Below are 24,809 nucleotides of genomic sequence, written 5' to 3'. Positions count from 1 at the left end.
AACAGTTTGCTATATCAGTATAATCATTACCAGAAAATCACACAACTGTAACACTCCCTAGTGCACTACGTTCATACAATTTAGACTTCATTGATATTGAGAGGTTGAGGACAGAGTACACTCCTAATGAGTTCAAAATTTGTCTGCAATAAATGGATAGAGAGGTTTAGTGAAAATATTAAAAAATGTTCACACTTGGCAATGACATTCTTACAAATAAACCAAAAAGAATATAGTAAAGAACAGATAGAAGAGAATTTATTTACTATCTGACCTGCCCACAAAAACTACAGTTTTCCACACAGCCCGTGTAGGTAAGCAGTCTGGATGGAAATAATACTAGCTAAATTTGTTACTCCACAGCATTTCCTCTTACATCTGATTTACACTGAATCAGAGCTGAAACTGGAGAAGGACAACAGAGTAGAAACAAAAAATCAACCCCGTGCTGCACAGTGCTGCAGTCATCAGTTAGGATTAAACAGCCAGCATGACTAGAGATCTCATGCATCAGAGAACAAGTAATTTACATTAGTGAAGAATACCATGACACCATGGGCTGTACAGTGTTAGTTTATTTTCCCTTTATTGGAACAGCAGAATTAGCACAGATATGGAAACAAATGTACTTACTACAGAAGACATACCTGATAGAAGTGATAAGACTCTTAATAGAATCTGAGACAGTATGGGAATGACCAGCTAGTACAGACCATGTAGGGGGGTCTTTTGGATTGATAGCTAAAGAACGAGCAGTCTTGATCAATAAAGATGAGCTCTCCAACATCGTTTTAGCAGAAATTAGAATTGGCTCCTGTGCCCTTGATCCCTGTGGTCAGAAAAGTGCAAGATAAAGAACATTTATATTGCTAATTTGAGTTTGTACACGCATTCTGCTGCTAAAAATAGGTTTAATTAAAAGCAGTGAAATGGCATTATTGTTTCTTGTATAGTACTACAATATTTACTAGTAAGCAATATGCAAATTGTAGTAAAGTCACTGCTGTCAAATTGTTTTCTCTGTAATATATTTCAGAAAACAGTGTTTAAGTTTGTAAAGGCACCATCTGGCTGATAAACAGGACAAAACAGAGACACTTGTAAACTAGAGATATTTAACAAAGCTTTTGTCACAAAAAGTGTAAGATCCAAGCAAGTATGCTCTTTTCAAAGGAATTACTCTGACTACAATGCTTACTGGATCATCATTTTCATATCTGTTTTAACTCCAGTAAGCTGGTAAACCCAAGGACCACAGACCTGGGAGGCAGGCTTAGATTTCAGTTACAGCCCCACAATTTTGAAGATGCAACAGTTACTGCATCATCTAATATTGCCAGCTAGAACTGAGGTTGCCAAAAGCAGGAAGAAGCAGTTGTAAAGGCAGTAACAATATTGACCTCTACACTTCTAAGCTTTTATGAAGCTAGAAGGATTTTTTCCCCCCTTAAAGACTTGTATTAGTTACTTTAAATAATAATCTGTTGTAGTTACAGGGATTGACGACAAAACTCTGGGGAAAAATACAGATGACCTGTGAAAAGTTATTCTTTGCGAAGAAATTGCTTCTTGTCATTGTAACTCTGCATCATGTTTGGAAGGGAGAAAGCACAGTGACATCCATTCAGTCCTTTTCAGGACTAATTAGACTCTGTGTGTTAAAGCTGTTCTTGAGGGGAAAAGGGACATTTATCACTTTATCACATGCAAGAATCCAGCTAACAAGATAAGCAAGTCACTTGTACTGTATAACTTTACTAACAGATGGCCAGTGCTTGCTGGAGCATAACTAGTTTTATCTCACTGGTGGAAAAGTCAAGATCAGAGGATAAGTAAAAGACTGCAGAATGTCTTATGAACACTCAGGAGCACAGCCACATTCCATGGCCAAGTCTCTACACCCGCTTCATGTCTCCCACCAGAGGATTAATTCAACGTTTTCAACTTTTTCAGGACTGAAGTGCGAAATCCTGCCTACCTCCGTGCTGATCTGTGCTGGTATGCTGACAAATTCTGGATTTGAAGCAAACGCAGTCAGATTTTCCACAGCTTCTATCAAAGGTGCAGTAGCAATTCTGCACTTGTTGCGATTCTCTTCAGAGAAATCACCATCCAGGGCCTGAAAATTAAATCACAATTGAGCTCTATGTGAAAGGGTTTCCTTGTGAAATTCAATGAAGATGGTTTAATTCCTCATAGGTTTAAACTGTTGTGTTTGTGTCATCTGAAAATTGAAACTTCTTCCAGAAACAACACCGAGGCAAAGAATGTGATTCTTTAAACTTTTTTTTTTTTTTTTTTTCAAACTTAGCTGATTATTGACCCTAAACTTGACACAGCTGCTTTACTTCACAAGACTGAATAAATGGTTTAAATCATTGCAGTCAGATGACTCTCATAAATCATGTCTCAGTACATCTCCTGATCCAACAGGTAGAAATGGCTAACAAGTTAGTACTCATACAGCTTTTCTTTTTTAAAATAAACTATGAATTTATTGCTCTCATTTTCACACGAACTAACCTCTTTCATAATCGCACAGAAATATTTCAAAATGAAGGACCTTCTGTGTAACTTTCCAGTCTTAAGAGGATAGCTATTTTAAAAAGAATTTCAGTAGTGTATCAGCTAATGGCTTCCAGAAGAAGGACTAAAATTCATTAGTCCTCTATGCCATAACAACTATTATTTTTGCTTATAAGAAGTAAAGCTACTCCCTGCTAAAACACAGGCAACTATCTGCAAAACACATTATTACCATTAACAGAAGACTTTTAAATGGGAGCAATATTAACTGCTTCTGTTCGGTTCCAAGTACTACTATTATTTTACTTTTTGTTTAATTAATGATACAGCTGTCAAAGACCTCCAAATAGCTCTGGATATTGACTAATTTAACACCATAAAAAACCTTCACATTCACTTGTTCCCAAACTATTCTGATGGTGCAAGCTCATTCGGCATATCAATACATAGGCACCACATCTCATAATGAATGGGCCAGCCGCCTTTTCTAACATTAACATCGTCTAGATCTATCTATTTTGACTACGGCACAGTTATACCACTGGTCATATTTTGCAGGCCAGACCTTCAAAAATATAATTAATAATTTCTTAAAACATACATATCACAGAAGTTGAAGTGATACAGCTGTTCTGATTCAGGGGGAAAAATGCAGCATGATTAAGCAGCACGTGTACCTTTATTGTCTTAACCAGGTTAGCTGTGCTGTTTGCAACTTCCTTGGCAGACTGCACAAAGTGTCTCTTGGCAACAGGATTTGCTGTCTTTGATGAAGCGATGCGACAGGCATTGCACAGAGCAGAAGTATGTTTAGCCACAATTGTGGCAGCTGACAATACCTGTAAAAACAGACAGCACAAAATAAGGAGACTGTCAGAGCACCAGGACAGTTACTACATTCTAGTTCTGCAAAGTTGTGGTCAAAGCCAGGCAACAGTTTTAAAACAGAACTCCTTTGCTTGGTCACAAACAAATTGAAGTCATATGTCCTAGCAATGCTAGGCTCAATGCAATCCTTCAGTTACCTGTGATGGGCTGCTTGCTGGATCAACCAAGTTCTGGCAAGCCATCTGGATTGCTTGATTGGCTCTGGCAAACTGAATTGGGTCAACAAGACCCTGCTGACCTGCCTGACTGTTGGGATCTGAAATGCCAACCAAGTAAGCAGCCTAGAAATGGAGAAAGGAAGACAAAAATGATGAAACAATGCTAAATCCACCTTGTTCTTTTCTGATAAGCTTGACAAATGTCATTGCACTTGGTAGTCAGTAATCATCTAGAAATCATACTGTGAAGTACTAGTAACATTATTGTTAGTAATACATCTCCATAAACCTCTGAAACCAAGACACCTCAGCCATTGCACTTCTGAAATTTAATTAGGCAAAACAAAATCATCCCGTTTGCTTAGGCAACTAGTCTTCCTGTAAAGCAAACAAACGCCTCTCCCAACTCCTCCTTACTGACATCAGATCACCTCAGCAAATCGACTACTACTACTGACCATCACATCTGCAGGTGAGCATCCTGAGCTGCAGGGAGACCATCATATCTGCAGGTCATGGTCTCACTGCAGCTCAAGATGTCTTCTGGCCAAACTTATTTTCTTTCTTCCTCAATATAAGATTGTTTCAGGCCTCTGAACAAAGACCTTTTGTCTGGACTGGCAAAACAGCGTTGGAAGTCTGCTTGATGAATTTCCGTTACAGATACAGTATTTGTCAGCTCCACATGCTGGTAAGGCAACCCAGGGTTAGATTTGGAAAAGATTAAGTTCAGAATGAGATTGTGTACTGGGGAACTCAAAAAGCAGTTTCCAGATGCAAAGCATAATCTTCCACAGCCAGACGCTTCACTGAAAAGGCTGTATGGGCTTGAAGCACAAGTGAGAGAATCTCATGAGTACAAGTCAGCCAGTTACCAGATCAAACCACAGTGACTTTGTCTTAACTCTAGTTGTTGTGATACCTTAAGATATTTGATTATTCAGGAAGTGAAGAGCTGGAAGGCTTATAATCTGAAATGCAGTCTCAAATTAGGAGTGCAAACTAAACCAAAACTGTATCATTTATTTTTACTACAGCTTGATTTTGTGTGCTTCTCTATGACGTAATATGAGCTGCAAACATGAATTCTATAGACTGCAGCTCTGACATTTGCTTTATCCTCAGGAAAACTTACCTTCCTGATGTCACTTCCTTTCTTTATAAAAATTTGCATGTTATTGTACTCTGTTACTCCTGCAACATACAGCAGCATATTCACGATTTATGTGTATCCTACGCAGAGCACGCTGCGAAGTACAAGGTCATTATTTGGCCAATATTTGGCCAAAATGAAAAAAATCTCAGAATTACACATGCATAGGAATTTTTTTTTTTAAATACATACATTTGCTTCACAGACTTCAATAGCTTACCTGAGCTGCTGCCTCTGTGAGGCCACAAAGAGCCTTGGATGCAACACCAACACATTCTCCAAAGACTAAAAGATCACCGGTTTTTGCATTCTGGGAAATGCCTGCCATTGATTCTCCAAGAACCTCAGAAATTAAAAAAAAAAAAAAAAAAAAAAAAAAGTAAACTTCCAATATGCTTCCCTACCACTAAAAGGCAGTAAAAGTGATTCCTGGCCATAAACCTGTTGAGGCTCACGAAAATGCTTGACCTGGCTTCCAGAAATTTTAGCTTGTTAACAAGCTCGTAGATTTGAGCACATGCCTTTGTGTGGCATGAGGGATAAGACATACAGATCAGCACTGGATTTACAGGGCCAAGAACTAACACTATTATAGCTCAATTGAATATGAGGGTACAGAAATAACACGCATTACTTTTTCTACCATACAGTATTTGTCACAGGTAGCCCGGCTGTACGTATGTTTCACGAATTTCAGAACATGGCAACCAAACCAGCAACTGCTTTCATACATCCTGGATCTTCTTTGCCCCCACACTCACTGAAATTCACTGGAGATCAAGGTGTGTCTAATCTGCTGGAACCATCCGGACATCAGAATGCACATTAACTCCCAAAGCATCTCTCAATAAATTCAGTTTATGTTCTTTTTAAAATTCAAAGTAAGGTCTGACTACAGTAGAGCACCAGAACAAGATGACATGCATATTGCCAACCCCTTAAGCATTCTGTTTTTCTTTTACTGAGCAAAGAATTTGAGACAATCCCAACACATCAAGCAATAAGGACATCAAAAGCAAAACTTCAAAGCAAGATGTATGACATGGTATGCTCAAAAATAACTTCAGAGATTTCATACAGATCTTCTGGTGTGCTGGAATATCTGGACTGCTCAGACATTTCACTAAGCTGTTTCACACAGAACAATACCATGGTATTTCATTGCCAAGGCTCCCATTTACACTTGGGGCATTTCTAACATAGCTGCAGTCAAAACATATCATTGTGTATGATAGACATCCTGTAAATTGTCTAATAAACTGGAGGAGAAGGGAGAGAAGTGAAAGCTTAACTAGCATTGCATGCCATAATAAAAAATACTACCAATGCAAAAAAAAAAAAAAAAAGAAAAAAGACTTCAAAGTGACCAAAAAATGCACTGACCTCTAAGAGACTGATCTCAGGCTAAGTTTTACCACGGAATGCAACAGCAACACACACTTTAGAAATATTGTGCTGTGTTTCTAACATGTTTGATACACATGTGGAAATGTATGATAACCAAAATATACTTCACAATTGGCACAGAGGTAGCAAAAGGAAGTTACCTTTGAGTTTTCCATTACGCCCTCAATGCAATCAAAATATGAGAGGTCGCTCACAGGCTCATTGGGGTTATCCAGCATTCCCTTAACTGTCTGAAAGAAGGAAAGAAACTTGGCTTACTGACAGAGCCAAAGACTGAGCTGAGAAAAATGTACACTACCACAACTGTTCTGCTTACCCCAACGTAGTTTTAACTGTCTCCAGCCAGCACAGAAAACTACACTCACTGAGGGTTCACATACAGATATGTGCACTACACATGAAATGCTACCCCACATCAACTGAACTACAGTAGCTATTCATTTTTGCACTACCCATCTGTTGGAAGTACATGTTAATGTGGTTTACCCTGCACTTGTTATGGCTGGCCTATGGTCAGTTAGTAATGCTTGGCTCACATGAGGCAACCTGTTTTAGCATCAGTTCTGAGTAGTCTAACATGTTTTCAGTAATATTTTAACATTTTAAAACTGGAATTAAAAGACTAAGTGATAGGAGAACAAGCTACCATTTAAGTAATGTCTAGAGATAAAAAGGGCTACCAAACTAAATGCTAGTATCCATCTGCTTGCTTCCTCCTACCGTCAACAGAGCCCACCAATACACCTCCCTCTGCTAAAAAACTACAAGCACAAATGGGATTTAATTTTTTGAGTGAAACTGATTCCTGGAAATGAAGAAGTTCATCAGATATTCATTTAGACAATTTAATGCATTTAGATGAAGAAACTTTTAACAAGCTGCAAAATACTGTAGACAATAATTATCTGATGCTTAAAATATTTGTAAGGTGCCTTTTTCCAAGTTTGGAAGAACCACCTCACTAAGCATCAGGCAGGAAAGACTTGAACTTTCTGAAAAAAAACTAGGTAAGTACTGAAAGATACTAGTATCTTTATCTGACCTGTACCTTGCACCTGAAGGAAGTCTGGGAGTCTGGGCATGAATGTAAACTATTAGACTTGTTACAAAAATAAACTCCTAATATAAAGGCATACCTACAATATTTGTAAAAGCTTTTTTTTTTTTTTTTTTTTTTTTTTTTTTTAAATCTTTTACATCCTTACAGCAATTAAGAAACTGTGAGAACAATGCGATGTGAGGGAAAGGCTGTATTTAGAACAATTTCCAGTGGCTTCCCATCTCTTTCCCAGTTCTCACAGCAATTGCAGCAATTCCTCATTGTTATGCTTGATCCTTAAATAACACCCTTGTAAAATAAGCCATGTTCCTGAAATGTTTATACTACTATGGAGACAGAAGTCCTTAGAATATAAAGAAACAACAGCAGAACGCAAGCCAGCACAACTTCATACTAACAGCTAACATGTATTTGCTATTGTTATAACATCTTTGTGTATTCTATAACCCTTTCAGCTGAAATTCTGTGAAAGTTTAGCTGTCTCTCTGGAGGCCATACAGGAAGGTCCTCCCAAAACACAGTCATCCAGAATCTCCAGGAAAGACTACAGAGCATCCTAACAAAGTCCTGACTAAAACACACTAAGTGTTTAAGTAACACCATAAATAACAACCTTCTAAGAACAGAAAATCAAGGAATTACTACTCCCTTCAGTACCCTGCTGGCACTGGGAATGTCCAGCCCACTGAGACTCCTTTTTAATTCACAGCAATTATGAATAATAATGACTGAACTGTACTTCATGGGGAGAAAGGAAGAGAATGGGACAGTAGGGCAAATTTCACTCTGGCCAAAACTATGAGATGTCCAGAGAGGTTCTGTGCTTACCTGGTATGCAAGTAAAACCCCTGTCATATATCTAAGTGAGAAGACAGTGACAGCAGCTAATCAAAGGAAAAGGAAAAACAAACATTTTGGGCCCAGTGCTCTTCAAAAGAGCTTTCTGGATTGCAGTAATACCTCCAGTTCTCTGAGTGCATTGTCACATTCCTTCTGCCCGGGAGCTTGCTGGGTGCACAGTGTGATGAGCTGGTTTATACTTTCAGTCACAGCTCTAGGAAAAGTAGAAGAAACAAGGTATATTTTTAACTTGAACTACTCATTTTGTTAATGCTTCTGTTTCACTAAGTGCATACTATCAAGTTTTCAAGCTTTGATGTTCTATTATTTTTCTTTCCACTGTTTGGGGAATAACTCTGCTGTGAAGTAATTGGCCTTTCCTTAATAAGCTTCCTAGAATCAGAAAAAAAATAAAGCATTTAATAGTGATCAACATCAGAGACAACTGCAAACAATTAAGAAGTTAGTCCACAGGCAACAGCTTTATTTCACAGTGACACGTGCATTAGGTGTGCATGGCAAGGTATTGGCAGGGAAGGCTGCAGGGGTGGTCTCTGAGTTCAAGGCCAGGGGCTGCCCTGTGCTGGGTGCAGCTGGTTCCAGCTGACTCCACAATGGACCTACCACAGGACACAGCTGAGCCCAGCAAACAAGCGAGAGGTGCCTCTAGGAATGCACCGTGCAAAAAGGGCACATGGACTCCTCACCACATGGCAGTGAAGACTGGGAGGAAAAGGTGCAACAACCCTGCAAACACCGGTGCCAGAAGAAGGATGGGAAGGTGCTGGAGCAGAGGTTCCTCTGCAGCCCGTTGGAGAGACCGTGCTAGAGCAGATATCCGACACTGCAGCAAGTGGACATTCCTGGAAGGAAACTACAGCCTGTGGAGGTCCCACAATGGAGCTGGTTTATCCTGTCACAACCAGTCTGTGAAGGACACACTCTGGAGCAGCTGGTCCTGATACAGACTGTGCTTCCTGGAGAACCCATGCTGGGGCAGGCTTATTCTGAAGGACTGTGGTTTGCAGAGAGAATCCATGCTAGAGCAGTCTGTGAAGGACTGCAGCCCATTCCAAGAACTCACACTGTAGCAGGGGAAAATGTGAGGAGGAAGAAGCAGCAGAGGAGCTGTCATAGACCAACTGCAACACCCCCATTCCTCAATCCCCTGTACTGCTCAGGGCAGAGGAGGAGGCAGAGTAGTCAGTAATTGAGTGAAATTGAGTCTAGAAAAAAAATGGAGTAGGTCTGAGGGGAAGATGGTTTAAATTGGTCTTAGTTTCTCACCATCTATACTTTAATTAGCTATACATTTTTCTCACTTTTTTTTTTTTTTAAACTGTGATTGTAATCAGTCTTCTCATGTCAACCCATGAGCTTTTTCATGTTATTTTCTTCTGTTGAGGAGGGGTGTGAGAGCAGCTGTCTGGGCATGAGGCAGCCAGCCGAAGTCAACCCACTACACTAGCACAATGACATAACTCAGTTGCTTAAAGGCATTTATGACATTACCAATATCTTTTCCTGGTTTGATATTAGCTGAAGAATTTCTGAACTAGCACCCCAGACATCTTAAAATACACAGAAACAAGTGGCCATTATGTCTAAAATGTTTACCTGTAGAGGAGTACTACCCCTTTTGCTAGCAGTCATCCATCCTGACATACTGTATTACACACACACACGTGGTCCTGCTATATACAGTCAGTTATCTTTTTTCTTTAGCTGATCATTGATATTTTGAGTTAACATATCTCACTTAAGTTAGAGTCAGCAGAGATCAAGGTATTCATTGCACTGAGTTTCTCCGAGAGTTCACAGCACTTGTGCTGTTGAACACAGCCTGTGTCTGACATATGATCTAGTCACTATTTGTGCTTCCACTGCAATATTCATTATCCCTAGCAACACACAAGATTAGTGGCTAATTAGTCAGGGAAGCAGCTTCTAGAAGAGGCTTTGCAGAAGTCCGCCTTTCATTGTTACTAGTCAAAAAATCATTTTCTATAGCTAGGCATGCTAGGCAACTTGCAAAACCTTGACTTATGTTGTGACACAGGGGAATGCAAGTTCACATTGTAGCACATGGCAAATTAGAAAAAGGGTGAAGGAAGACTGCATGGTGAACATGCTTTCCTCTGGCCTTGAAAAAACTACATGGCATATGGGTAGTTTTCTCTTCAGAATACTGACACTGGATAAAAATGACTTACAATATCAATAGCATGATTATCTAGACGGATGCTATCATATTGTTACAAAGGAAAGAGAACCTACTTTAAAAATAAAACTGACATATTATATTTCAGGGCAACAAGAATTGAAACAAAGAAGGTTGAAGGGTAAACTTGTTCTCTACAGCTTCCCAAGGAGGGGAAGTAGAGAGCGAAGTGCTCATCCTTTCTCCCTAGTAACTAATAACAGGATGCATGGGAATCGCTCAAAGCCGCATCAGCGGAGGCTCAAACCACACAGTAGGAAGAACTTATTTATCAAGAGAATAGACACTGGAACAAGCTTCCTAAAGGGTGGTTGATAGACCATGCTTAAGAGGCATTTGGATAGAGTTCTTAATGATATGTGTTAACTTTCAGTCACCCCCAAAATAGTCTGAAAGTTAAACTCAATGATACTTGCTGGTCCCTTCCAGCTGGAACTGCTCTATATCTATTTGTTTAATTGAGAAACCTACCCTTTTTGGTAGGCTTTGGTGTCCTTGTGGAGTCATTTTTCCAGGCTTGACCAATATACCATCAATAAAGTGGATTCTGTCTTAAAACCTCTTGAATGTCACAATGATGTCTACAAATCGGAAAAACTTCTTTGCATTCAGACATATAAGCAGATGACAAAGAAGAATGGTTCTATTAACTCACAGAGAAACTTCATATACAAATATTCCCTTCTCTGTTGATTGTAACCTAAGGGAGATGAGCTGACTTGGAGAATACCAAAGATTAAAGAAAAAACTTGATAGCAGACTCATAGTTTGCTTTGTAGAGAATGCAGTGTGGTCTCACTAACATTAATACTACACACCACAGAAGGAAAATACAAGATGAATCATAGAACCATAAAAGATGAGAGAAAAAATAAGAAGGTAAGCCAGTGAGAAGCAATGAAGTTGTGCCTTTTTTTCCTCATTTCCTCAGAGAAGATAAAGTAGAAATATTTGACCTGACCACATCATAGCAGCAAAGCAAACTAAGCCCTGGCAAGCTTGTCAGAACAACTGCATTTGCAAAGCCACAGGGGATTAAAGAAGGGAAATATGATGGTCCTTTGTGTCTCAAACACAAACCTAGAATTGATGAAATATTTACTTTTTGTTGCTATCTAACGTCTACTCACAGTCTCAGTCATGCAGACATGCCTTCACACAAACACCACGGCAAAACAGACCATTTTTGATGACTCTATACTTTATATGCTGCTTGTGTCTTCCTTTTTATTAAATGTTTCTACAGAGAGAATACCAGCCTGGAAGAAACAACCAACCAACCGGCTTTCACTGGAGATATTAACTTGCTCTACACTCTAAGGAAAACAGCAACGTTCCAAGTCTAAAGCAGAAATCCATAGCAGTCTGGTGCTGTGGCAGTAACACAAACACATGTGACTCCTTCATTTGTATTCAGTATACGTTTGATTATCTACAACTTCTCTACAAGTCTACATATTTCTGAGGAGACAAGGTAAATGTCAGAGTATTTTTGTAAAGAACATAACAAAAAGTAGCATACCTTACTTCTTTAAGTAGTCCTTTATTAAGACTGGATTTTACTTTTTTAAATTAAGTTATTTGACATTAAAGGAGTGATGATTCCAGGGTCCAGGACAAACATCAACTGTGTTATCCTCAAAGAAGTAAGTCTTAAATTACTCAATTGCTCTCCAGGCTAATCTTTGTGGGAGTAAACATTTTGGAAGACAGTATTGAGAGTGACATCCGAACTTTATTTCAGATTTTCACGTGATAATATTGACATTTCTAGGTCTGAGTGCCTAGCTGTCCTTCAGCAGTCCCCTTCCAGTCTGATAGTTGAACATTCAATTTAAAGACATAAATAAGTTCAGTTGAGAAAAACAAAACAACAAAAAAAAAATTTGAAAAGGGTTTGGGAAAATGAACAAAAGGTGATTATCCAAACACCGAAAGGTGTGTATTTTTCAAATAAACATGGCATTGAGGCTGAGAAACAGAGTCCAAACACTGAAATTCAGGGTGTGGTTAAAAATCCTTAAAGTAAGAGAGTATCTTCCATCAAATAATCATACCCTATCAGGTAACCCTTTAAAGTTTTCTTGATCGTACACGCTTTTGTTGATAGGTAGCCACAACACGATTATTACAAACAGCCTATATAAGAACATTATTCAATTTCTTGTCTTTGTTAAGGATTAAGACTTACTATTACCTAACAACTTGTCAGAAAATAGATGGAAAGAGAAGCAGGTAGAGCACACTAGTCCCTTTCAAAAAACAGGCCAACTAGTAGTTCATATTTCAACCAAGGGTAACGAGTTATGTCAGATAAAGGGCTACCCTGAAATAAGCAATTTGCCTTGGACCTACATTAATTTAAACAGAACTGTAGTTTCCAACCACTCAGTTAACTACATCTGTAAGAATACCTAAGCACATTTTAAGTAGTGCTGAGGAAAGCAAACACATTAAGTAAAACAAAATAAGCAATACATTCTTACCTTGCTGCTGCTGCTAACAGATTTTTGGCATTAGGAGCTCCGGGATCAACAGACAGAGACTTGGCAGCCAGTAACAGTTTGCTTGAAGCCATAGAGATGCTCTTGAGGTTACCTATTACTTGAATCTGGTCTTCTTTAGTCTGAAAGACCACACCCACATAACATTAAGCACCTAGTTTGCAATAAAGTGTGTGCTAAAACAGCATCTGGAAACCCAGTCTGCTATCCACCTGAAACCACTGGCATGCAAGGGAATTCAGTCCAAAGGAGGACAGGGACCAAAGCCTCTGTTCACCCAGACAGGTGCCTCTAGCTCCATTCACATAACAGAACAAGAAACCCATATAACACATAGCTTTATTTCTAACAATGGCAGTATTCATAAACAAGCAAGGGAGAAACTTTACTACTTGTTGAACAATGCTTTCATTGTCAAGATTCTCATACGTCTCTGCCTGGCACAACTGATCCTCATTACTCCATCAGTGTGTACTGTCTGTATTCTATCATCCTGCATAACCCACAAGCTCTCTTGCATTTAACCGGGATTACTCCCACAAAGATAGCTCCAGAAAGTCCTCTGCCTCAAGAAAATAAATTTTTATAATCTTACTTCAGAACATCCAAGTCAGAATGCTTACTATTCTTCACTAACTTTAAACCATTGCTTGAAAAGGATAACCTTCATGTGTGCACAATTACAGGGAAGCACTGCAAATAGCTAGAACAGTATTCTTCTTTCAGTCATTGGTAGAAGTTAATTTGTTCCTTCTAATAGTCTGTTTAGGGTTTTAAATTTAGAGGTTGTATATTACTTAGACGATATGAATAGCTTTTAATCTGTATTTACATTCTGCTCTCCTCCCTACCCTCTTCTGCCCGTTCGCAAAGCATCCAAAGTATCTGGTATGGCTTCTGTTTAGGCCAAATAACTAGACACAGACAAAAGGCATTCTCTATTGAAATATGAGCCAGTATTACCTAAGATGGTTTTAATTCACTATGACAGCAGGAGAAGCAAATCTTCGCAGTCCATAAGGTCATCAGCACCTGGAATTCTCTTTTCAATTAACTGTTTTCACCAGCTCATATAATTTCTACCCTTGCCTGCACTCAACTGTTTTATTCAGATTGTTTTATTCAAATAAAATATTTTACAAGTTAATGAAGCCCATGGCTGAAGAGATAGATATCAAACTCCTATTTCTATTTAATTCCAGAGAATCAGCTGATATTTGGTGTCTACTTCACTTCATGGATCTGAACCTGAATGATTAAAGTTTAATGAAGAATAACCAACAGTTATTGCCTGATCTCTCTGTTCTGCATTATCTACAAAGCATTTGCTTTATAGAGACAGTTCATAAGTGACTTTGAAGGACTAGTGTACTCCTTAGATTTCCTTCCTATTTCTTCTGGCAGCAATTGTTAGGTTTAAAAGTTCCTTTTACTAAGACAATACAGTCCAAAAATTCTTTTTTCTCCATCCTCCTGGCTCACCTAGTATGTGACCCTTCTTTCTATGCTGGCATTTGCTATGTTAAATCATCTTTAATTGACCCACTTCCTAAAATCTGTACACCTAAACCCAGTAAGATAATGAATGAAATAGCTCCAACTTGAAATGAGCACCCAGACTACTAGGAATAAACTAGGTAATGTGACAACACTCTTGAATGTTACTGAGTTTGTCAGAATAGACCTAGAATAGATGGTAAATCACCAAACAGACTTGCAAGTGCTACTGAAATAGAAGCAACTCTTGCTATAACCTGTGAGAGGTTCAGCAGGCCTTTGTACTTTCAGATATACAGCTTATATATTAGTTAGCTAACAGCCCAAACCAGACGGAGCATGAAATCACATTTTTGACTGGCCACAGAAACGAAGACACAAATGCTAAGCTCACTTCAGTCCAGATGACTGCTTCATAACATACATCCCCTGCTATATTTGGATACACTTACACTAGTATATTATACTGTATTCCCAAATTAACCTTGGTCCCAGTTAGCAACGTAAAAAAAAAAGCACACACGCTTACTTGGGCTTGACCAGCCATTTCAATCCCTGCATCAAGAAATTCATCAAAATCATCACTAAATTTTCCAGATGCTGCAGCCAGTTCCCCACTTTGCCCCCGTGTAGCATGAACAACTTCTCCTGCTGACTGGTTCAGATCTGCTGCTGCCTGGTTCAGTTCGCTCTGAGCTTCTTGAAATGACTTTGAACTTGGAGGTAGCTGTAAGAGATGAATAACTATTTTATTGTCTACCATGTCACACCAAACCTTTGTGATGACAGAGTCCAACACAATTCAAGAACACTAAATTCAAGACAGCAATAGGCCCCCCATACAAGCTAAAATGGAGTACTGCATCTGAACTGCTAGTTAATCAGTCCTAAAAAGCTGAATAGTCCAATTACGGGATAGTTATCAACCAGAAATCTACACAGCAAGCTTTGTCTTGTTTCTTTCAATGGACAGACAATCAAGCAAGCCTTTCTAGGGACAGAGAAGATAACAGCTATTTTGTAGTCCAACTATGAAACTCAAAGTGATGAACTCAGTGGAGAAAGTGGGAGAAATTTATCCTTCAAGTCATCGTTCACTTCTACAATCAAGCCTTCCAGAACAACCTAGAAGTATCGGTAGTTCTTCAATGACTAAATTTAGTCCTGACCTGGTTCAACCAAGCAGCATTGCACTAATATTAAAATATAATCCCGCCTTCATTCACAGGGTAGCAGGATCACCAGTAGATGAGACAGAGTTGTTCAAGTCATGCAACATTCAAGCAAGTTAGCAGTGCTCACAGTTGTTTTCTTGTCCCCCCTCCACCCTTCCCTAACATGGATGCAGATAAATATAACAATTCATCTCTTCACACTAAACGGTTGAAGATGCACTAAAACTTCTTAAAGGACCATTCTCCTTCAACTGAATTGGTCACCTAGGTGTGAAATGGATTATAATTCATAATTCTCATTTTCATATTCAATTTGTGAAGTTACAGTTAGCATTCTCAAAAACAAAACTAAACCCTAATGGTGATGTAAGACAGCAATTTTAATACTGCCTTCATAAGCCCTAGATACATTTCAACTTTCCCATGAACTAGAAAAACAGTATTTTAGCCAAGTAATTAATCTCTTAAACCTGCAAAACAAATAAGACATACTTGAAGTATACTTCATGCACACTTGCTACATAATTTGATATGTGGAAAACCCTGATCAGCTCTTCAATTCTCTCAATTTATTTGTATGGTAAAAAACATCTCACCAAATCAACGAGGAGCTTCTTGCTAGACTCTCCAATACTCTTCAAAGCCACATCGACATCCTTTTGTCCAGGTAGACAATTCACACAGTTATTCAGCGAGTGAGACACTGCTTTTGCCACCTACGACACAGAAGTAAACACACAGAAACTGAGAAAGACTTAAGCATTTAGCTGACAAACAGGAGGAACAGTCTAGAGCCATCAATCTAGAAGCCATTTTTACAATTCTGACTCCAACAAAACCATATTTGAAGCTTGGAATAAAGGTTGTACTACCCTAGCTATGGAAATGCACCAGAAGTTGACTGTATGCTAAACAGAAAAATCCTTTGTGTGCCACTTATTTCAGATAAAGCCCAGATACTTATTTAAATCATATCTCACCTCCTAAGAAATTATTTGAAATACAGGCCAATTAAAGATCTCTTCAAACCAGTTAAAGAACCTATTACTCCTTAAAATCTTCAAAAGCAGTTGTGCTACTCATGTAGAAAAAAGTGTGCTCACTTTTTGAAGATAACATGAGTATTAAGCCTTCTTTTGGCAATGAGTTTAACAGGTGTTTCATCTTGCAATCAAGCAGCCCACTCTAAATATGTTGTGGGAAAAAGTATCTAATTTCATCTTTGCATAAGTTGATTTCTTTGAAAGATGATTAAAATGCACTAAGCGCCATCTACATTCTTTGACATAAGCATAATGTTACTATTTGAGAGCTACTGGCAGTAATAGGCAGCTCTCTGACATTTCTTGAGGCCTGATCTGTTGTATTCTTTTCCTGTTTAGGGCTGTGTTTTACGCAATTTTAGTGGGTTTTCCATAATTCACATCGCCACAACTTACCTGGGCTAATCTCTGCTGACTGTCCGCATCCCCCGGTGCAGCCAGGGCCTGCTTTGCCTCCTGAATAAGCATAGCAGAGCCTTCCATGACATCCCTTGCTGAATCCAACATTGCATGCGCTGCTACAGGGTCAGTAGTTGATGCTGCAACCCCTCGTGCTGCCTGAGCCAAAGTCTTCAAAGCCTGAGCAGTTTCTCTTGCAGCAACTCCTATGTTCAGATTTCATCAAGGAATTTATTAGCACTCTTAAAGAATTTTTTTGTATTTTATGACAGCTGAATTTGCAGGTTGTGATCACATTGCAACACAACATTTCAAATGCAGTTTAAAAGATAACCTTCAAACATGACCACATTTGAAATACACAGCATCATTTGCCAAGAGAAATGCCTGTAGTGAAGCCATAAAGTAAATCTTATACCCCTAAGAGGACATTCCAGAGCAGCTATAGATCAATGCCTAAATAAGTGAAGCAGGGGTAAAGAAGGAAAGCTAAAAATTGGAAATAAGAAAAAAATTGCAGGAAAAAGTGATTGTCTCCAAGAACTGTGTACATGACTTCAAAGGGGGGAAGTGATTATCTGCAAGAACTGGGTATATGATTTCAGAGCCAGAGCATCTGTCATTTCTGAAAACGTGGCTTTGTGATTTTATAGAATCAACAGAGAAATAGCTTAAGTTCAAGCAATTAAAAATTAAATAAAAAGAAAACATCAAGGATGAGGTAACTTGACGTAACTTAACCCCACTGTGAGTACAAGCAGATAAAAATAAAGTGGGAGAACGTCATGAAATTGCTTTTAAATACATAGTGAAAAGAAACTTACTATTTCAGCTTCAGACAAGAGGGAATGATTAATTAGTGAAGATAAGTTGTAAAGACTTTTCGTCACTAAGAACAGCAGAATATGCCACAATACCTGCAAACACTCAGCACTTGCTCAAGCAAAAAAAAATCTTGCATAACAAAATACCATGATAGAAAATAGCTACATGAGCTCTGAAAAGGAACTCATTGCAAAACTTCCCAACTGAACAGCTTTTATAGCTTGATGTTAAGAGAACTAGATTATTAGATATCAGCTGCAAGTACCTGTATTCCTTCACCAGATATCCAGTGCTAACTTCTGCATAACTATGTAATAGAAACACAAGCCTTATTAATCCAATTACATCTGCTTCAAATGAAAGCAACTGTAAGTTACTCAGCCATGATGCAGTTATATCTAATGAAGTGGTAATTGCCGTAACAGATTTTATCACTAATATAATGAAAATTCTACTGTAGCGTTTGCATCAACAGCTTTCATTTTTTACATAAAGGAGTGAATGGAACATTTTATCATTTGTATGTAAACCTTCCCCAGCAACCCCCTGCAAGGAGCTTTCTCCTTATAAAGTGCTTCAGTCCCTAAAAGCACAGGTATAAAAACTGGGGCAATGTATAAAAAGAACTGATCACAGAATCCGCATGACAACATTCCCTGTTGGCTTTACCCCAAACTATGCAAATGTGATTAATGAGCCGGAGAAGATAGCTGCGTTATACATGGGAAATGGTGAAACATCTAGTAAGAGATGCAATGTTTTAAACATTACCAAATCATCCCAAGTATGTTTGCATCTTGTGTTGCAAAACATATCCAAAGACCCTTTCAGGACTTGTGAAAGGACACAGCAACATTTCAGTGGCACTGGCCTTTAAATTGCTTTACATTTTAGTTCTGTCCAGAAAGAGTTTGTGATACTTTCATAAACAGCAGATGTCTCAATCTGGTTATGTACATACAACAGATTGGAACACTACTCTTTTATGAAGCACATTATTTACATTAGCAATTCCTACTAACTTGCCAAAATTCACTGTCAGCATAGAAATAAAGAAGTGAACAACTACTTGACTTCAGCACTCTGTGATAAGAGAGCCTTCTAACAAACATCATTTGGGAAGCAGACATGATGAATAAAATGGCACCTGTGTAGTGTTCTACACAGACATTCTCACAGACATTATGAATAAAGTGGTACCTGTGTAGTGCTCATTGCCTTGAGCAGCGCAAGTTAGCAACTGGGCCATTGATGAACCAACTGCTTTGGAGGTACTTCCCAGATCCTGAGCACATTTCTCAAGCTGTGAAAAGGTGCAAAGGACAGAATTCTTTGCTTAAACTTTACTAAAACACACTTGCCTTTTAAACAGTATTAAGAAATTTCCTCTCCTACGAAAAACAAGCTTCTATCTCAGCAACTGAACACAGAGTTTCTCTGAAGCCTTATTAGCATGTTTTCCCTGCCCAAGTTGAAATAAATTTATATATTAGGTCGTAAGAACAACAAAATTAGAATTGCAACATTTAATAATCAGCAATGGAAATCACTACCTTTAACTGTGGTGAGAAAACAGTTTTTACCGAATAAAATATTTCAGTTTCTAAGAATACCAACTTCTGAGTTCTCATCGTTGCCCTCTATGAAAAGCATTATCTTTTTGGAAAGACTGAAACATTACTACTACTAAATAATATTTTGTTCAATATAGGAGGCGGCCCTACAGTCCTGTGAGCACTTCTGCTAAAAAAAAAAAAAAATAACATTCCTCTGGTGTAGCAGGAACATAGAATCTTTTCAAGAGAATCAGTGCAAAATCCCACCAGAATGATAATTATCCAAAGCCTCACGATTTATTTTGCCTCAAACACTTAATTTTTTAACAGATAAGTTTGTTTATAAATGAAGGACACCCTTCATTAATTACAGTTTCTCCTGGGAGAGGTTTTAGCTGTCCATCCACAGCTGCCATCTTTGCATCTTGCAGTTCATTTTTGAGTGTCTGGACTGTATTCAAAGCAGAATCAATCTCCATTGGGCCACACGCTTCATGAGCCTATTCAGAAATCAGATCAGTAACACTGTTAGCACCTATAAGACACTATTAGAAACAGTAAACGCTTCAGATACAATCCCTCCAAAATATCTATTCGTCTCATGACTTCAGCGGCCCCTGTGGACACTCTACATATCATGGCTTCCAAGCTGCTGGACAATACTCTTAGCTTGTGAATAGAATAACACTGGTAAGAGCCACCACAGGAATGAGATGCACTTACCTTATGTATACACATCTTCACATTAGGTAGTCCAGGTACTGAGAAAGTAACTCCTGCAGTTTGGACTTCACCTTTGACAAATAGTGTAACATATTTCAAGTCACATTTGAACTCTCTAATCTGGCAGCCCACAATAATCAGTAACTTGGCTGAAAATTTTGCAGATTGCTGAGGTGTAATTTGAGGTGTAATTTTTGCTACAATCCTGTTTTGGGGCTTCAGCATTCACAAGATAAGGCTTTCCACTACGACTTTTTTTTTTTTTAAACAAACAAACAAAGAAACAAACATCAAGTTTAGAAGTCTGTGTGTCAAAGACACCCTCTACCCCTTATATTTAAAGGGAACAGTTCCAGGCTAACTCTGTGCATACCTCCCTGCCATGTTTCTGGTATGTCAGTAGTACCACAAGCTTTTCAGTTTTCTTCTCAGTTTTTCTTCCCCTGTCCATTACAACACAGAAGCCACATGGGACTGAGCAAACCATGCATGAAGGCAACACTGAAGCAAACACTGCCTGAGCATGAACCATTCCCTTTGGGTGGAAGGGGGAGAAGACAGTAGAGGCAAGGAGTGAACCTGTGACAACCATTGGGGCCATCTTGCTTTAGCTAATTAAAACTACTATCCTACCTTCTGAGAGGCAGTTCGTAGCTCAGCTAAGCTGGTTGCAAGGTTCTTCGCGCACTGACTTAGCTGCATTGCTGCTGCTTGATCAGTCACAGTGGGTACTGCAGCTTTAGCAGATGCCACCATCTTACTTCCAGGCTGTCCAAAGAAGAACCCAGAACACAATTTTATGAGTTCATTTTCTTCAAATAAGACAGGATTTTTTGCTGGTTCCACCATTCACACATTTTTTTGCTGGTTCCCCCATGCACACAACCATGAGCTTTTTACATCTATAATGACCACTTCATGCACTTGCCTGCTCCTTATCCATGAACCTCCTAGACAGCAATCTTTTTATTCACATGCTACACCCGAACATAATTCCAAATTGCAGTGTTGTCTGCAGCAGAAAACATTTGTTATTTACTAGTATACTAGTCACTTTGTAGGCAACAATGGAAGCTAAGAGGCCTTCAAGTATTTGTACAGACTGCTTAAAAGCTATTTCTTCTGCTATTCTAGGTGGTATGATCAGGTCTAGATGGTATCAATGGGAAATTTCTTTCAGCATTTCCAAATACTAAATTCTTTCAAAATGTACACTAAAAAAATTAATACAAGCAATGACTCTTCACAGGGTTGGTTTCCTGCTAATGCAGTTAAGCTGCTTTCCTGATTCACACCACCACTTTGGTACATACAGACAGCCAGAGAGGAGGCAGATCATTTTAATGACTACAGAGGGAATCATACAGCAAAATAGTGACAGAACTGTATGTGATGCTTCTAGTACATGACCATAAAGAACCTGCTAACAGTATCTAATGAAAGAGTTCACTTCCACTTCATATTGAAGGCATAACTGATGCTTATTAATGATAGTGTCATGATAGTGTCATTACACAATTAATTTCCTCAGTTTGTTTCTTGTCAAGAGTAAACCCAATAGCATTATCAACCCTCTTGACTTTGTCTTTTTTCCCTTTTTTTTTTTTTGGGGGGGGGGGAGTAGAGGGGAGATGTTTTGGAAGAAGCAGAGTCAAGATTTGTTTTGAACGGAAGCCAAATCAAGATCTATAACATCTGTAGGTTAATATCTAAAAATCATCGTAATGTTCCCTTTGTGAAAAATTCTCAAGATTGTTGCTGCAGCACTGCGACTCTGCCTTCACTACAGATGGTTACAACATCATCTCTTATATTCAAGATCCCCATTTAGAAAGATGCTGAATTGTCACTACCTTGATCATAAAACTCTTTCCAAGAAAGCAAATGCCACTGCAACAAATGTTTTTTTCTTCATAAATTCCAGTTTTTCTGTTTCTTATATCCAGAAGTTTGGCAGTTCTCACTCTCCACAGGTTCAACATGTTTCAGCCACCTGACCTGAGGAGCTAAATCGTCCTTAGCCATGACAAAATCCCCCTGCAATGAACTTCTTTACATTGTCTGTAACAATTTACTGTTTATTTGTCACAAACAAAACCATAATTAAGAAGTGCCTTTTCTTCTCATGGAGTCTACTACAATGATTGATTTACTTCACCTGAAGGAAGTTTTGGCTGGAATTTATTAGAGCAAGCTGAGCACTGAGGTCTTCTGCCTGAGCTTGACTTCCTCGTACACCCTGCACCAACTGAGGAATGTGGTCTGCAACATTCTATAGTAAACAAAAGGAGAAGTTTCCAGCATAAAAATATGAACCCTCTAACATTAAAATAAGCCCTTTCCCTGTCCCTCTCAAATACAACTGGTAAAACTCAGAGGTATTTATATATATATGACTTCAAAGAATTTGTTTAGGAGTCCATGAAACTCAATTAATACGTGATTGGACTTCTCAGAGACATTCTGTTTTTACTTAGAAATGTTTATTTCCATCACTCATTAGTTGAAAGATCCTACTAAACAATCAAGATTCTTGTGAAAAAAAAGGTATTTATACAGCATTTTGAATGACTTCCTTTGTATGCATACATGCCAGTAGCGGAGATAAGTGACAAATTTTCAAGAGTCCCGTTTTGAGAAAAGCAAAATAGAGTACCTCATGCTGCTTTTCTTTGACATCTAATACTAAGTTTATAGGATAACTATAGAATTCTGAAGTGTAGATTATCAAAACAATATTCTTGAGCTGCCCAAATTCAAGCTCATATAACTCTTTCACTTCACATTAATCTTATCTCAGCAGTGCAATACTGCTTTCAATCCCCAAAGTACAAAAATAGGTATTGATCTTCTCTACTATCTAATAAACCATCAAGATCAAATGAGAACGGACTGTAATGTATGCCGCAGATCAGCTTTTTATTATTATTATTCACGCTAAAACAGCAGCTGTCTACAGTACAATCCTGGTACATACTGCATTATTTATTTCCCAAATTTCATAGGAATACCACCATAACAAGAAATAATTGCTGCATATTAATGTGGTTTTTAAAAGATGCTTTCTTTCATGGTTTGGTTTTCATTCCCTGCATAACTGTTCTCTCTGCAGGAATACGCTTTTGCCTTCTATTATCCTTTTATTTTTTTTTAATGTAATTTCTTTTAGAATTGTGAAGAAGCAACTGTCCAACATTTGTTAGAAATTAAGCTGTCAAATGTAGCTCAAGAGCAAAGCAGAACAGCTTTTCACCACAGGAACTCTTAATTCTAGCTTGGAACTATGAAAACATACTTGACTTTAGGCATACCTTGAAATCTGTGAGCTTGGAATTTAAGCTGCTAGGACAAGAATCATGTAAACCAAAATTATGGTCTACACCTTAGTTCTGAGTGACATTTAAGGCCCCAGCTGCTTGTAGACTGAAGAGCAGAATAGGATGATCAGTGTTGTTAAATATATAACCAATACATTAAATAAAGATTTCACTGCATTATCCTATAAGTCACTATTTCTACTCTATCCTTTGTTTTTGGAAAATTCAAAAGCTACTTTTATTCCACAGCAGACTTCGGTACCATTTCACTGCTTTCATCATTCAGCAGCCTGTTTTTATGACCACTGAGCTACTCAGTTGCCAAAGAGCATAACCGTGCACTGAACTGATGGCCAAGACTTCTTGCCAGTGTACAAATTTGAGCAACCAGACTCATATGCACAGTGCTTTCAGCATAGCTCTGCATGCACACTACTGCTGACTGTTTTGCAGTAAACTTCCACTTAAAACGCTTGCTTAAGGTGACTTGTTTATTACTCGGATACATGCTGAGGTATATAAACCTGCAATCCTTTCTAGTAAGATGTTTTCAGGAATACTGTAGGAAGCAATTCTTTGCGCTTACAGTAGCTCAGCTTTCTAAGGCTCTCCATATATTAAAACATATAAACCAGGGGAAAAGACAACAAATGATGGTTCTGCCAAATCCATATTGATTAATGTGGGGATATATATGTTTAATTTTTCAATCTCCATTGAGGTTAAAACAATACGACTAGAGAGGTTTGTCTTCATCTCCCCATAAAACTGGGTTTGAGAGAGTTATTTGTCAATAGGTAGTGATAGGTTTTACCTTACAGCTCTGCACAAGTTGCTGGTGGGCTGCAGTGTTCTTATTTGAAACAGCTGCATTCTGAGAAGCTGCAATAGTCTGAGTAGCAGCAGCTGCAGCTTGTTTAGCTGCAATCTTAGGAGAAAAAGAAATAGATAAAAACAATGATTATAGTAATTCAGAGGATGAAATACATACTCTAAGTAACTTTAAAGCTAACAACTTAGGTAGATTAAGACACTATCCCTTGATTAATTTGATTTGCCTTAAAGGAACTAGGTCTCATGATGAAGATGAGCTGAACACTGTTATACAGATGTTTACCCAATTTGTTATTCGATTTGAAGGTCCCTTCCGACCCAAACCATTCAGCATGTATGATCCATCTTGCCAAAAAAGCAAATGGTGAAAACAAGCTCCTGCCTTGGGTGAAAGGGTGGTTGTGAGCTCCTGCCATTTGTATCTTAGGTTGCAGTATTACCAAAAGATCTCACAAAAAACAGAAATGCTCTAATCAGTTAGCTGCTTAGAAAGAAAGCCAGAGAAAACAAGCAAGGTAGATGGAATACTGCTACATTAACATCTCTGACCAAAGACTGAAGGGAACCCATGCTTTCTTCTACTGAGATGGCTCTTTGGCAGAAGTGAAGACACTGAACTAATGCAGAGGTACAAATTGTTCTGGTATTAATGAGTCTAGATGCACTGAGGTCTTCCTCAAATA

The 24,809-nt window shown here is 38.4% G+C and overlaps 1 protein-coding gene across 6 annotated transcripts in view; it reads right to left on the bottom strand.

Annotated features, from left to right (window-relative positions):
• TLN2 (talin 2) overlaps window positions 1–24,809 on the bottom strand; it is a 223,329-nt gene that overhangs the window by 93,929 nt on the left and 104,591 nt on the right. For 5 of the 6 annotated variants that reach the window (XM_038184743.2, XM_038184744.2, XM_027466633.3 and 2 more), the window contains 16 exons: window positions 24,107–24,220; window positions 22,134–22,247; window positions 20,609–20,743; window positions 19,624–19,752; window positions 18,897–18,999; window positions 16,869–17,077; window positions 16,026–16,145; window positions 14,784–14,981; window positions 12,740–12,879; window positions 8,153–8,246; window positions 6,273–6,362; window positions 4,946–5,068; window positions 3,552–3,695; window positions 3,204–3,365; window positions 1,979–2,119; window positions 648–829 (listed from right to left, as the gene is read on the bottom strand). In XM_038184743.2, coding sequence (XP_038040671.1) covers window positions 648–829; window positions 1,979–2,119; window positions 3,204–3,365; window positions 3,552–3,695; window positions 4,946–5,068; window positions 6,273–6,362; window positions 8,153–8,246; window positions 12,740–12,879; window positions 14,784–14,981; window positions 16,026–16,145; window positions 16,869–17,077; window positions 18,897–18,999; window positions 19,624–19,752; window positions 20,609–20,743; window positions 22,134–22,247; window positions 24,107–24,220 — 2,198 coding nt within the window. The remainder of the gene's footprint in view (window positions 1–647; window positions 830–1,978; window positions 2,120–3,203; window positions 3,366–3,551; window positions 3,696–4,945; window positions 5,069–6,272; window positions 6,363–8,152; window positions 8,247–12,739; window positions 12,880–14,783; window positions 14,982–16,025; window positions 16,146–16,868; window positions 17,078–18,896; window positions 19,000–19,623; window positions 19,753–20,608; window positions 20,744–22,133; window positions 22,248–24,106; window positions 24,221–24,809) is intronic. The other variant, XM_072043210.1, reaches the window with a different exon arrangement.

This window comes from Anas platyrhynchos, chromosome 11 (genome assembly GCF_047663525.1).
Source record: "Anas platyrhynchos isolate ZD024472 breed Pekin duck chromosome 11, IASCAAS_PekinDuck_T2T, whole genome shotgun sequence".
Taxonomy (NCBI): domain Eukaryota; kingdom Metazoa; phylum Chordata; class Aves; order Anseriformes; family Anatidae; genus Anas; species Anas platyrhynchos.
The sequence above is the reverse complement of the archived record's forward strand: the minus strand, read 5'-3'. Positions and strand labels throughout refer to the sequence as shown.